The 13294-nt window shown below is 39.8% G+C and overlaps 1 protein-coding gene across 7 annotated transcripts in view; it reads left to right on the top strand.

Annotated features, from left to right (window-relative positions):
- usp2a (ubiquitin specific peptidase 2a) overlaps window positions 1-11580 on the top strand; it is a 60487-nt gene extending 48907 nt beyond the window's left edge. For 5 of the 7 annotated variants that reach the window (XM_037775023.1, XM_037775021.1, XM_037775022.1 and 2 more), the window contains 11 exons: window positions 948-998; window positions 3447-3570; window positions 3912-4023; window positions 4180-4290; window positions 5862-5926; window positions 6232-6335; window positions 6646-6726; window positions 7931-8009; window positions 9148-9252; window positions 9366-9486; window positions 10168-11580. In XM_037775023.1, coding sequence (XP_037630951.1) covers window positions 948-998; window positions 3447-3570; window positions 3912-4023; window positions 4180-4290; window positions 5862-5926; window positions 6232-6335; window positions 6646-6726; window positions 7931-8009; window positions 9148-9252; window positions 9366-9486; window positions 10168-10252 — 1038 coding nt within the window. In that variant the 3' untranslated portion in view covers window positions 10253-11580. The remainder of the gene's footprint in view (window positions 1-947; window positions 999-3446; window positions 3571-3911; window positions 4024-4179; window positions 4291-5861; window positions 5927-6231; window positions 6336-6645; window positions 6727-7930; window positions 8010-9147; window positions 9253-9365; window positions 9487-10167) is intronic. The other 2 variants (XM_037775024.1, XM_037775026.1) reach the window with 1 other exon arrangement.
- Window positions 11581-13294: the final 1714 nt, after the last annotated feature.

Genomic DNA, 13294 nt, shown 5'->3' with positions numbered 1-13294 from the left:
ATTTGATTGCGATTAATCGCATGATTGTTCGTAGTTAATTGTGTTTAATCGCAAATTAGTCGCAGATTTTTTATCTGTTCAAAATGTACCTTAAAGTGAGATTTGTCAAGTATTCAATACTCTTATCAACATGGGAGTGGGCTAATATGCTGCTTTACGCAAATGTATGTATATTTGGTATTGAAAATCAATTAACAACACAAAACAATGACAAATTTTGTCCAGAAACCCTCACAGGTACTGCATTTTGCATTAAAAATATGCTCAAATCATAACATGGCAAACTGCAGCCCAACAGGCAACAACAGCTGTCAGTATGTCAGTGTGCTGACTTGACTATGACTTGCCCCAAACTGCATGTGATTATCATAAAGTAGTGCTATGATGTTGGATTTTACAGGGACTGTGATAAATGCAAATGCAGATCCCACTGTTCTCAGATTTCTTGCATATGGTGGTGTGTTCTTTATATAGTTTTCTTAATTTTTAATTTTTTTTTAAATCACAATATATCGCCTTCCTTACTGTATCGCAATATATTGAAGCGTAACCCCCGTATCATGATACGTATCATCAGATTGCCAGATTCTTGCCAATGTACAACCCTAAAAAGAACGCTACAAATATTTCAAAAAACAAAGGCCAATACATAAGCATGGAATAAGTCAAAAGGAGAAACAAGTTAAAACATCATTCTGTTAAAAAATGTATAGATATAGGCTCCTTTTTACTGTTCATGTCTCCTGGAATAAAAAACAGGCTCTATGGACATTTAAACATTTTCACTGTTAATTATGGTAGGAAGAACATGTTTTGGCGAGACATCCCTTCCTGTATCCTTGTGTGAATTTGAATACATACATCGAGTTGTCATGTACTGTAAGGAGATAATAAAATGGATTTGCCTTCAGAATTGTATCTAAATATTGTGTCTTTTTGTGTTTCAGAATTCAAAGAGTGCCCAAGGCCTTGTGGGACTAAAGAACCTAGGAAACACTGTAAGTACAGCAGCCACAGAGAAGTCTAATTACATCTGTCTAGAGCCAAAAGTCTTGCAATAGCGACATCTTATTCTTCACACACTAAATTCCCATCATCCAGTTGGTGTTTGTTGATATCTGGCAGAGTCCACATAAGAGTGGCGATCCAGCAGACTATCTATCTACCAGGCAACAGGCAGAAGGACGGCTCCTAAAATAAACAATGTGTGCTGTCAGTGTATGTGTGTTGCTGTCAGTGTGTGTGAGTGTGTGTGTGTGTGTGTGTGTGTACACAGTAACCTAATCACAGAGCTCTGAACTATGGACCAGGGAGGACTCGTTCTCTCTCTCTCTCTCTCTCTCTCTCTCTCTCTCTCTCTCTCTCTATCTCTCTCTCTTTCTCTCTCTGACTGGTTTGATCTTACCAATCTGCACGTGTCTCATGTGAACACGTGATGGAAGCAGTGCTGTTTTTGACAACATGTCTGCATGTGTGTCTGATTATACTGGGATTCTTTCACTTTGTCTTAGAAGCCTTTTGTATGACTACATATTTATAGGCTGGCTGTAGTCTGTCACTGTCAGGAGTAATCTTCAGTTTTAGAGGTATAGCAGAAGTGTATACTATGCGGCCTGAAGGGTGTTGTCTGTTAGCATATAGTCACAGGACTGCTATAAATGTCTGACAACATTATGCAAAGAACCATTCAGAGAAATGAAACGTTTTTCTTTTCCTTTTGCTTGATCCGGTCTGTTTGTATGGAGGACAGAACCTGCCAAAATAGAAAAATAAATAAATGACTCGATAATTGAATAAATATGTCATTAAATGTAGCCAAGAATATTATTAAAAATAAATGAAGTCATTAATTAATTGATAAAATGTGACATAAATTGATATTTCTGTTTTAATTTGCTTCTTATTTATTTATCTTTGCATTAATCCCCTTATTTATTTACTCTTCTCCTTAATTTTCCCTTTTATTATTCATGTATTTATTTTTATAAATGTTTTAATTGTATTATTTATTTTTGCATGTATTTTTTTATTAATAAGAAAAGAAGCAAATTAAAACAGAAATATCAATTTATGACATATGTCACATTTTGTCACAATTTATTATTTTTGCTATATTTAATGACATATTTATTTATTTTCTAGTCATTTTTTTTATTTGTTCATTTATTTTTGATTTTGGCAGGTTCCGTCCTCCATATGTTTCTTATTGTGCCTAACAAAGTCTCGCACAAGCAGAAGTCCCGTCGTGAAATGTCGCGAGAGGGTTAGGCCTCATCCACATTGTGGAAATCATCTAAATATTTATCTGTGACATTGAAAATCTTTTAGATAACACTAAGCTACGCTTTCTGTACTCCAACACAGCAAACTCTGACCGGCTGTTACTCCTCTCTCTAACTCTCACTCACGTTTCCAATGTTGTCTTCCGGCAACAAGTCATCAAGTCACTTCTCCTTGAGCAAGACTTGGTTAGAGACAATAACAAACAGACCGGATCAAGTGAAAGGGAAAGAAAAATATTTTATTTCTCTTTAGGGTCCTTTCCATAATGTTGTCAGACACTATAATAACAATCTGAGCCTCTCATGACAAAAACAAGCACTTTGAGTGAACGTTATATTGAAGGTAAGGAATTGCCCCAAGTGATTACATTACAGCTCATTTCGCGGCTGCTGTCTGCAGCGCTCTCTCTCAATACTCAACCAATTTCAGGTTGAAAAATACTCTTTAAATATATATTTTTAAAAAAACAGGTGGTCAGAGACATTCATTGAAACACCAACAACAAAGTGCAAAAGCAATGAGTCTCCAGCTCACAAGTACAGGAACAGAAATAAGATGAAAGGCCATTTTGGGATGAACACTTATTCTCTTTCTTACTGTAAGTTAGATGAGGAGGTCAATATCACTCTGTCTGTATGGTTAACATGATGTTGGAGCATGCAGCTGGCACATTGTTTGTTTTTTTTATTATTTGGGGGGTTATGTGCAGGGCTATTTCTTGGACTTGTGAAAGACTGGAAATAATCCTGCACATAGACACTGTTTCCAGTAGGTTAAGCTAAGCTAACCACTGGTTGGCCGTAGCTTCATATTTAACATACAGACATGAGAGTGCCATCAACCTTTTCATCTAAATCTCGGTAAGAAAATGTCCAATTGTTTTACTTTAATTTGCTAGATTCATCTATGGAGAGCATGCAAATCAGCAAAGTAAACAAGTAGGTCAAATAGTGACAAGTATGTTATAGTTTGAACTAGAGTGTGAGGATACTTGTGGATTTTGCCATCTTTAAACGATGTATGTAAAAAAAAAAACTGATATTTACAAGACAATTGTTAATTGTAAAGTGTAACGGCAGTTTTTCATTTCTTTCCAGCAAATAAGAGTCCTTAATGTAAGGGAATCAAACTGTTTGTGTTTTTGTTTTGTTTTTACCTTGCAGTGTTTCATGAACAGTATCCTGCAGTGTCTCAGCAACACACACAGCCTGCGAGACTACTGCCTGCACAACTCGCACCGCAGAGACCTTAACAACAACAGCCGCACCAACACAGCCCTCATGGAAGGTGAGAGACGCGTCACACAGGCCCCCTAGAGTCCAACACAAACACTTCTCAAACAGCTGCTCACAAATACTGTACCACTCCTTCCCTCTTTACCTCCGGATTAGATTTGCATCTTTCAGAACACTTGTGAGAGGCAAACTGGTTCTTGTTTTGTAGGCCCGGGGAGGCACTGGCAGTGTGTTTCCTGGTCTTTTAAGTGTTGGGGATTGCATGAAAATGTGCAAAATCTGACAAAGGAGATGAGCTGTACCTTCAATTCACCATCCAATGAACACACTGTTATGTAGAAGTGCATTTCATGTCCCAGCATGCGAGTAACTTGAGTGTTTCTGTTCTGGTAGAATTTGCCAAGCTGTTACAGACCATGTGGACGTCGTCCAGCAGTGAGGCGGTCAGCCCGTCTGAATTCAAAACTCAGATCCAGAGATATGCTCCCAGATTCGTGGGATACAAGTAAGCTTTGTTACACTCTTCACTCTAACTTTTATAAGCTGTCGTACATCTTTCAGGAGCTCTCAGCGTTGCCTCTGTCCGATAATAATATGAGTAGAAGCATGGAGATATGTCTGACTACAGTAACATCAGCTATGTTCTTTCTGTGTGTCGCAGCCAACAGGATGCTCAGGAGTTCCTGCGTTTCCTCCTGGACGGCCTGCACAACGAGGTCAACAGGGTCACCGTCAGGCCGAGAGGCACTGTGGAGGACTTCGACCACCTGCCGTAAGTAATCTGCCTCACAGACAGTGTGTGTACCTGCATTGACACCTTCTTGCACCGGGAACTGGGGAAATTGTTTGGGTGATACTAGGAATGCTGGGGAACAAATTAATTACAGTATGTATTGTATTGGAATTAGGGCTGTCCATCGATTCAAATATTTAATCGCAATTAATCACATGATTGTCCATAGTTACTCGTGATTAATCGCCCATTTTTTATCCGTTCAAAATGTACCTTAAAGGCAGATTTGTCAAGTATTTAATTATCTTAAGAAGGAAAGTGGACAAATATGCTGCTTTATGCAAATGTATATATATATATATATATGTATTATTAGAAATCAATTAACAACACAAAACTATACTGAAACAATCATAACATGGCAAACAGCTGTCAGTGTGTCAGTGTGCTGACTTGACTATGACTTGCCCCAAACTGCATGTGATTATCATTAAGTGGGCATGTCTGTAAAGGGGAGACTCGTGGGTACCCATAGAACCCATAGACATATATACATAGATGCTGCATTGGACGCTTCAGCCCCTGGCAGCGATACGTCAACGTGAGCGCCATATTGGACCTGGCAAGACCAGAAATGTAGACGTTATCGTGCTTTTTATCCAGAAAAACGGCAGCTCCCCCGTTCACTTGTATAGGGTTACAGGCCAGTCTTGCCAGGTCCAATATGGCGCCCACGTTGACATATGATCCAGAAGTCAATGCAGCGTCTATGTATATATGTCTATGATAGAACCCATTTTCATTCACATATCTTCAGGTCAGAGGTCACGGAACCCTTTTGAAAATGGCCATGCCAGTTTTTCCAAAATTCTGCGTAAGTTTGGAGCGTTTTTTAGCCTCCTTTCACGACAAGCTACTATGACATGGTTGGTACCAATGGATTCCTTTTGTTTTTCTAGTTTCATATGAATAAATAAATTAGTGTCGTTAAAACAAATCTGCGCGAGTTAGACAACTTAATAAAGGAAAAAACATCCGTGCCACGGTAGAAGCCTTGTACACGTTATGTGTGGCATACTGTATGTAAACAGGGCCTAGACCGAGGCAACATGAATCATTAAGGCTTCATCATTAAGCTTTAATTTAACACTGCGTGCGACAGTTTCACCTCCTGTGTTGAGTTGTTGCCTCTCAGGGGCCCAGATCAGCTTAATGCTCCAATTCTTCTTGGATATAATTATCAGTTATCTAACCACGGCTAGTTTAAGGGTCAGAGTTAATCTCTGGAACTTTCAGCATTACCCTCAAAACGTAATATATTCAAAACAATGCAGATAAATATTTATTTCCAGCTCGAAAATGTGTGTGAGGGTAGAAAGTGTTTTTGAAAAGTGTCTTTTTTAATCCCTTACTCCCATATTCTGCAACCTATAATAAAGTAGGCCGGGTCCTTAAATAGTGGCTGTTTTCTGCTATGACCCATCACATTATCAACCCTTTTACTGAATCACAAAAAGTGTTATCATCATCAGTATGTCTCCGCCTCTCTGGGCCATCTTCTCAGTTACTCTGTACTGGATCTAACAGTCGAATTTGTGCTCCATGTTCAGGGATGAAGAGAAGGGGAAGAAGATGTGGAATAAATATCTAGAGAGAGAAGACAGTAAAATAGTCGGTAAGTAGAAATGCATGGAGATTTTAATACGTTTATTAGAAATTGATACATTGAATCTTGTACTGAAATTTGACTTAAATTGTTTATAGGTTTATAGGCCAATCTGTGTGATATTTGTTTTACTTATAAAACTTATGTCTTGTCTGGACATGGCATTGGTAATGACAGGTCAAGCTAAACAAAGATGACAATCAGCATAAAGAAAAATAGACTATACATTTTTTTTTAAATATATTTCATGCCAGATGTGTTGATCCGGTGATCAGCGTCACGTCTTCAAGTAATCTTTCCCGCTCCTCCTCCAGACCTGTTTGTAGGGCAGCTGAAGAGCTCGCTAACCTGCAGCCACTGTGGTTTCTGCTCTACTGTCTTCGACCCCTTCTGGGATCTCTCTCTACCTATCGCCAAGGTTAGGAAACACACACACACACAGACCTAACAGACAGGTGGATGTTGGTCAGCCTTACATAACAAGTCCCAGAAGGTCAACAGACACACATGTCAGCACAATCAGTGGTGTAGAGGGGACTTTCTCTCTGTGTGTTTTTGTAGACTTGCTCTGTATTTTCTCATGATGATTTGAAGCATTAAGAAATATCAACCTGCAGCTCTTAACATGAGCTTTTTGGTTTCCTCCCTGTCTCTGTTTGTGCTTTGCTTTGCTTTGTGTATGTATGTGTGTGTGCTGCTAATGTGAATGCATCTATGTTTGTGCTCAGAAGGGCTACGGTGAGGTGAGTCTAATGGACTGCATGCGGCTCTTCACCAAAGAAGACGTGCTCGACGGGGACGAGAAGCCGGTGAGTATCCAGGAACCAACGGAAGGGTGATCCTTCCTCAGTGGTGGAACGTAACTCAGTACATTTACTCAAGTCCCGTACGCAAGTACAGTTTTAGTAGTGAAGTAGTTAAAAAAAATCAGCCCCACCTTGCCCCGCCTTTAGCAGCTGTAACATTAAAGTAATGTTCATATCAATGCATCAAAAATTATAACACAATTAATTATGGCTTTCAAAGTTAACACGATAATAACACGTTAATGCAAATTTGTTTTAACGCCACTAATTTCTTTAACGCAACTTGCGATTTTTAGGTTGTAATGGGCATCATATGAAGCTAGAAAACCCAAAGAATCCATTGGTACTAATTCATTTGCATAAAGCAAGCATATTTGTCCACTCCCATGTTGATGAAATTGTTAAATACTTGACAAATCTCCCCTTAAGGTACATTTTGAATAGATAAAAAAAATTTGTGATTAATTTGCGATTTATCACAATTCACTATGGACAATCATGCGATAAATCGTGATTAAATATTTTAATCGATTTACAGCCCTAATTATAATACAATAATATAATACATGTTATTCAAAAGTGGGCCATTCTGCATAATGAGTACTTTTATCTTTGGAACATTAAGTATATTTTGTTGCTAATACTTTTGTACTTTTACTGAAGGAAAATTTTGAAAGGAGGACTTTGACTTCTAGCAGAGTATTTCTACACTACAGTATTGCTATTTGTACTTAAAGGACCAGTGTGTAGGATTTAGTGGCATCTAGCGGTGAGGTTATAAACGGCTCATTGCAATAATTCTTAGTTTCAGGTGATTATACACTAATGAAAACATAGTTATGAATATATATATATATTCCATTTCTACCTAAATGCTACACACTGGCCCTTTAAGTAAATAGATCTGAGTATTTCTTCCACCTCGCGAAAACATTTGACAATTTATATGTGTAATTTTTTGCTTTGCATTGGCCACATGTATGTTTAAACAGAGACATGCTGGCATTCATTTTGGTCTAAAACTCAATTCCACTTTGCTCTAGATGTGTTAAAGTCTCAATTCTGACGATTTAAAACTAGTAGATTTATCCATGGGATTGTTGAGTTGTGATTCTATCTAAGTGATGTCAGTAGATGTGATGTGTGCTTCATATTTTACCGTCTGTTTGTAGACAGTGAGTGAACAAACTGTGTTTCTTGTCCACAGACGTGCTACAGGTGTAAAGCAAGGAGGAGATGCACGAAGAAGTTCACAATACAGAAGTTCCCCAAGATCTTAGTGCTGCGTATCCTTTCCTCTGGACATTAGTGTCTGATACTGATGGGTTATATTAGACATATGTAGTGAGCCTATAGCTGAGGGAGCATGAATGTGTCATGGGATAGTGTGTATCCACTGGATTATGGCAACGCTGTAGTGAACAGTAGTTGATTGCATTTCAAGAATTGCATGAGATTAACCCAGGAGTCAAACTCCGGCTAAAAGAAGTGTGATTGTATAGAAGTCTATAAGAAATTGAGCCTACTTCTCACTTGATTTATTATCTCAGTAAACATTGTAAACATTAATTTATGGTCTCAATCGCTAGTTTCAAGTCTTCTTCAATACAGCATGATGTTCATTTCGTAAATTATGATTCAAACAGACCATGAAGCAGACCATGAAGCAGGGTATGCTTTAGGGCGTGGCTACCTTGTGATTGACAGGTCGCTACCACGGCTTTGTCCGGTCTGTGAATCGTCCATGCTTTCGTTTTAGAAACTTTAACCCTTTCGCAGTGTGTTTTCAGTCAATGAAATGTCTTATTCAGCATCCAGTTGTACTTAGCTCCGCCCCCTCGTGTCTTTTCTGGTTGCAAAAAAAACCAAGATGGTGACGGCCAAAACGTCAAACTTGAGACTTCAAAACCGTAGTCCACAAACCGATGGGCTACGTTGACTTTTCATATATAAAGTCTATGGATTTACCAGAGCTATGAAAAAAAGTAATTACTATATTGCATTCATTTTCTATTTGATTATAAGAATGTCTAATCACCATTACATTTTTTTTTCAGAGCTATGAATAACAATTTGTGGCAATTTTCACATCACATTATACATCCATGTAGAATATAAATGATTGAGTAAGTGTTTGTATGGTTGCTCCTTTGACCTGCTGCTTTGACAACGTAAAAGCACTCCAGTCACTGAAAGACAGCTCTGATATACTGTCAGGAAACTATGTCATGTATTTGAAGAGGAGTATAATTGGCTGTTGTGAGCACTCATATCCACCAATGACTAAACGTTGATTGAAGAAGTGCTATGAGAAAAGATATTTGAGGACTCCATCCGGTAACAAACAGTTGTAGGAAGTGTTGGCTGAATGTATTGAAAGGTGCATACAGAGGAGTTGTTCCTTGACTCCCCCCTCCTGTCCAGACCTGAAACGCTTCTCTGAGGCACGCAGAACCAGCAAACTGTCCACCTTTGTTAACTTCCCCATGAAGGATCTTGACCTGCGGGAGTTTGCCTCCGAAAACAGCAGTAAGTGCCGATTCTGAGACTGGGGTCTGTTTTACAAAGCTTTGGATGATGAAGGAAAAAATCTGGACGTAATGCAGGCTTTAAGTTTGTCTTTGCTTCTGTCCTTGTTTTAGCGAACGCAGTGTACAACCTGTATGCAGTGTCCAACCACTCAGGCACCACCATGGGCGGTCACTACACAGCCTACTGTCGCAATCCCAACTCGGGAGAATGGTACACATTTAATGACTCCAGGTATGTTCGAACACCCGTCATCATCTCTTTATTAATGAAGTTTATCTCATGATAAAAAAAGATATACTGAATATATAAGCTAGAGTGAAGATACTGCTAGCATATGAAACTAGAAAACCTAGGGAATCCATTGTTTAGTTGTAAGATGAGAAAGTTTGTGACCCGGCCGCCATGTTGAGATCAGTTGAGGAAATACCAAAGCACCGCCCACCAGCCTGAGCAAATTTTCTCATTTTACAGCTTAACAGTACACTACAAGATGTTTCTGAAAACATTTTACGTGAGAAATAGGCATTACAGTAACAGAATATTGATTAATATTTGATCAGCGCTGCCTAGTTTGACCGTTTGATCAGAGTTCGCGAGTGATTGACAGCTGCCTCCGTTGAATGAACAGCCAATAGGAACGCTCTCTCGCTGATATGACCTATGATTGGCCAAAGTCTCCCGTCACAGGCTAGATTTTTTAAAGCCTGAGAACAGAGCCATGAGGAGGTGCAGAAGTGTAGTTATCTCTCAGAACACTTGAATTACAATATGCTGAAAGGTCATTATGGCATTTTTGCCCAACGATGCCAAAAACATTCTGCCCACTGCCGCTTTTAATGATGAGTTTCTTTGTCTTCACCGTAACTCTCGTTTCTCACCGCCCAAACCTTTCTCCTCTCTCTTTCTTTCCAGAGTAACGCCAATGTCCTCCAGCCAAGTGCGCAGCAGCGACGCCTACGTCTTGTTCTACGAGCTGGCTTCCTCCTCGCGGATGTGAAGCCTCCTGGAGGACGGCGGGCCACAGCACCACTCTGACTGACTTGACGGACAGATGGATGGAAAATAAGAGTGTTGGTGGAGCCAGGGCCTATTTTGGACTTGTATTTGGACATATATCACACACGCACACACAAAGGCACACACCCCCACCAGCCTGGAGGCTGCTTCTCTCCACAGAGAGAGCTGGAGAGGGGAACACTCTGAAAACCACAGGAACCTGATCAATCTCTCTCCCTCTCTCTGTCCTTATTCTCGTGTCTTGCTCATTCTGGGTGGAGGTGTGTGTTTACTGTGTGTGTGTGCGTGTGTTTGTGTGTGTGTGTGTGTGTGTGTGTGTGTGTGTGTGTGCTTGTGTGTGTGTGCGAGGCTGACACAGGGCAATAATCACATCCGACCGACCAACCGGTGAATCTGTCCCTCTCTATGCACTGCAAACCGAACTCTCATCCTGACCGCGCCTTCGCTTCTTGATCTTCTTGTTTGCCTCGAACCATTAAAACTCACTTGTTGCAATTTTGACATTTTTTTTTTTTTTTGCTTTGAATTTATATTGTTTTTATGTTTTTTTGTGGGGTGCAGGGGGTTATTACCTCTGCACCATGAGCATCATCATCATCAGCACCACCACTTTGGACTGTGGATGAATTGTGCTTAGAGCGTGACTGTAACAGGACTGGTCGTGGTTACAAGGAGCTTACAGCCCACCGGCCCGCTTGGTGTTCATGGCGTTCCCTTCCACTGCACTACAACACTCCCATGTCTCTGTTAGCATCTTCATCACTCTTCTTCTTCTCCTACGGTGGTTGGGAGGCCGGTGGCACTGTGAGTGTTACATGTTTTAGAGGACAACCCTCTTAACTTGTGTTTTATTTAATTTGTTTTCTCCCACGTGTGGCTGCTACTGATGTTTTAAAAGTGCTGTGAATGGATGAATGGACAGTCCGGTACGGATCCGCTGAGGATTAATAATGTAGACGACAATAACGGTAACAACCCTCATCGTCAGAATGAGGTCTTTTCTTCCTCTCTTGTTTCATGCCATTGAACAACACGGAAAGAATGTTTTAAAGAAGAAAAAAAAACACTATATCTGTATATTTTTATATCCCGATGCAATATGGAGAATGTACTATTCAATGGTGCTGAAAATGACCCATTACTGTTTTCAGTTGGTTTGTTTCCCAGGTTTCAAGAGAGAAAAAAAAGTTATTATTTATGCTTACAGGTGATAATGTGATGAGTCACACTTTTTAACAGTGGCAGTCAAACACATGAGTATATAAATATATATATATATGAATAAAAGTTAACAAAACAGTGGTTTTACTTCAAGTGTTTGTCTCTTTTTAGCACAAGTTTTGCTTGGAAATGGTGACTAACAGATGAGTACTTGCACAGGAGGACTCAAAAGACCATTGGTTCCCACCCTGGGGTTCTGGACCCCCCACACTGATACCTCAGCAAAATCTGAGTGGTCATGACAATTGACAGGAGTTTTACTTCTTCAGGACTCTTAAGGCTTCATCCACAATATTACGTTTTTGTTTTAAAATGCACAACTTTTGCTACAGTTATGCCCAGCGTCCACACTGCACCCGCGTTTTCCTGCCCCTAAATCGGAGACGTTTGAAAATGCTGCTGACCCAGTTTTCAGTGTTGCCAGATCTCACGAGAGAAACAAGCAACCAGGTCTATAGAAACAAGCCCAAAAGAAGCAACTCTGACCTACCTACCACAATATGAGAGAGAGAGGCAGCCTTCATATATATATGTATGAATTTATTTTAGATTGTCCAAATCAACATACCTCTTTAAAGGACCAGTGTGGCAGAAATGGAATATGATATTAATAAGTATGTTTTCTTTAGTGTTTAATCACCTGATAATAAGAATTGTTGTGTTTTCGTTAGCTTAGAATGAGCTGTTTATATCTACATAGGGAGCGGGTCCTCGCCATGTTGCTCCACCATGTTTCTACAGTAGCCCAGAACTGACAATCCGTCTCTGTTAACTTTTCTTGCTAGGGCCGGAATGTTACTCGCTCCCGTCGCCGCCGCTGTGTCTTAAATCAATACTCACTGCTATTTGCAATGCTACTGCAATGGGAAATAACGCTATTCACATGCATATGAATGTGAATAATAATACTTATAGCTCTCTAACAGTATCATCCAAGTGTTTTAGCCAGTAGAAATTCATACAGGCCCAATTCTATCTCATTTGGCTGCCCAATATTTAGTATCACACATAGTAGAATGACCCTTTAGTGATATAATTCATCTTGGGTAGAGACAGCTCAACCAGCTCTCTTATCAGCTTAACACCGCAGAGACACACACCATTTTCTTTTGATGGATCGCTCAGTAATCATTATGAAAGTGTCGCGGCCTGGCCTACTTCCTGCTGCTCCATTATCCGTACGTGGCCTATTTTCTGTGGTCCGAGCTCTGCGGCCGCATAGTGTGATCTGACGCCATGAAAAGGTCCTTCGGCCAGGAATAGTTCTATAGGCTGACACCCTGGAGGCTCCCACATCACTGGAAGGACTCATTCCATCAGACATCTGAATTTTTTTTTTTTTTAAATACATGTGGAACCTAATCCACTTGTAGCGAAACATTAACTCGACATTGATGTTCAAGGAGGAACATCCATCATATCATCAGACTGATGTATTGGTGTCGCTTCACTTAGTGGCACACAATCTGCAAAATTGGAAGTAACAGTGCTTAATTTAGCAGAACAATGCTTTGGGAATTTGAAGCTCTTAGTTACCATTTTACACTCTGTATCTCTATTTGGACACTCGGGACAGATTCCACTGAAGCCAGCATGCAGGTGCAGATATCACAGGAAGTCAGAACTCAGCTGGGTGGGAGTTCATCAGTGACACAGATGATTTTTTAGAAACATTTTTTAATATTAATTGAAATTCTCATTACATCCTGACATCAATAAATCAAATGCTCTGACAGAAAAAATGAAAGAAATCTGGTATCTGTGGCTGTCGCAGGACTCTAATAAGCCCGTCCAATCAATA

This window comes from Sebastes umbrosus, chromosome 7 (assembly GCF_015220745.1).
Source record: "Sebastes umbrosus isolate fSebUmb1 chromosome 7, fSebUmb1.pri, whole genome shotgun sequence".
In the NCBI taxonomy this organism is placed as follows: domain Eukaryota; kingdom Metazoa; phylum Chordata; class Actinopteri; order Perciformes; family Sebastidae; genus Sebastes; species Sebastes umbrosus.
Note: the sequence above shows the minus strand (reverse complement) of the source record. Positions and strands in the feature narration are given on the sequence as shown.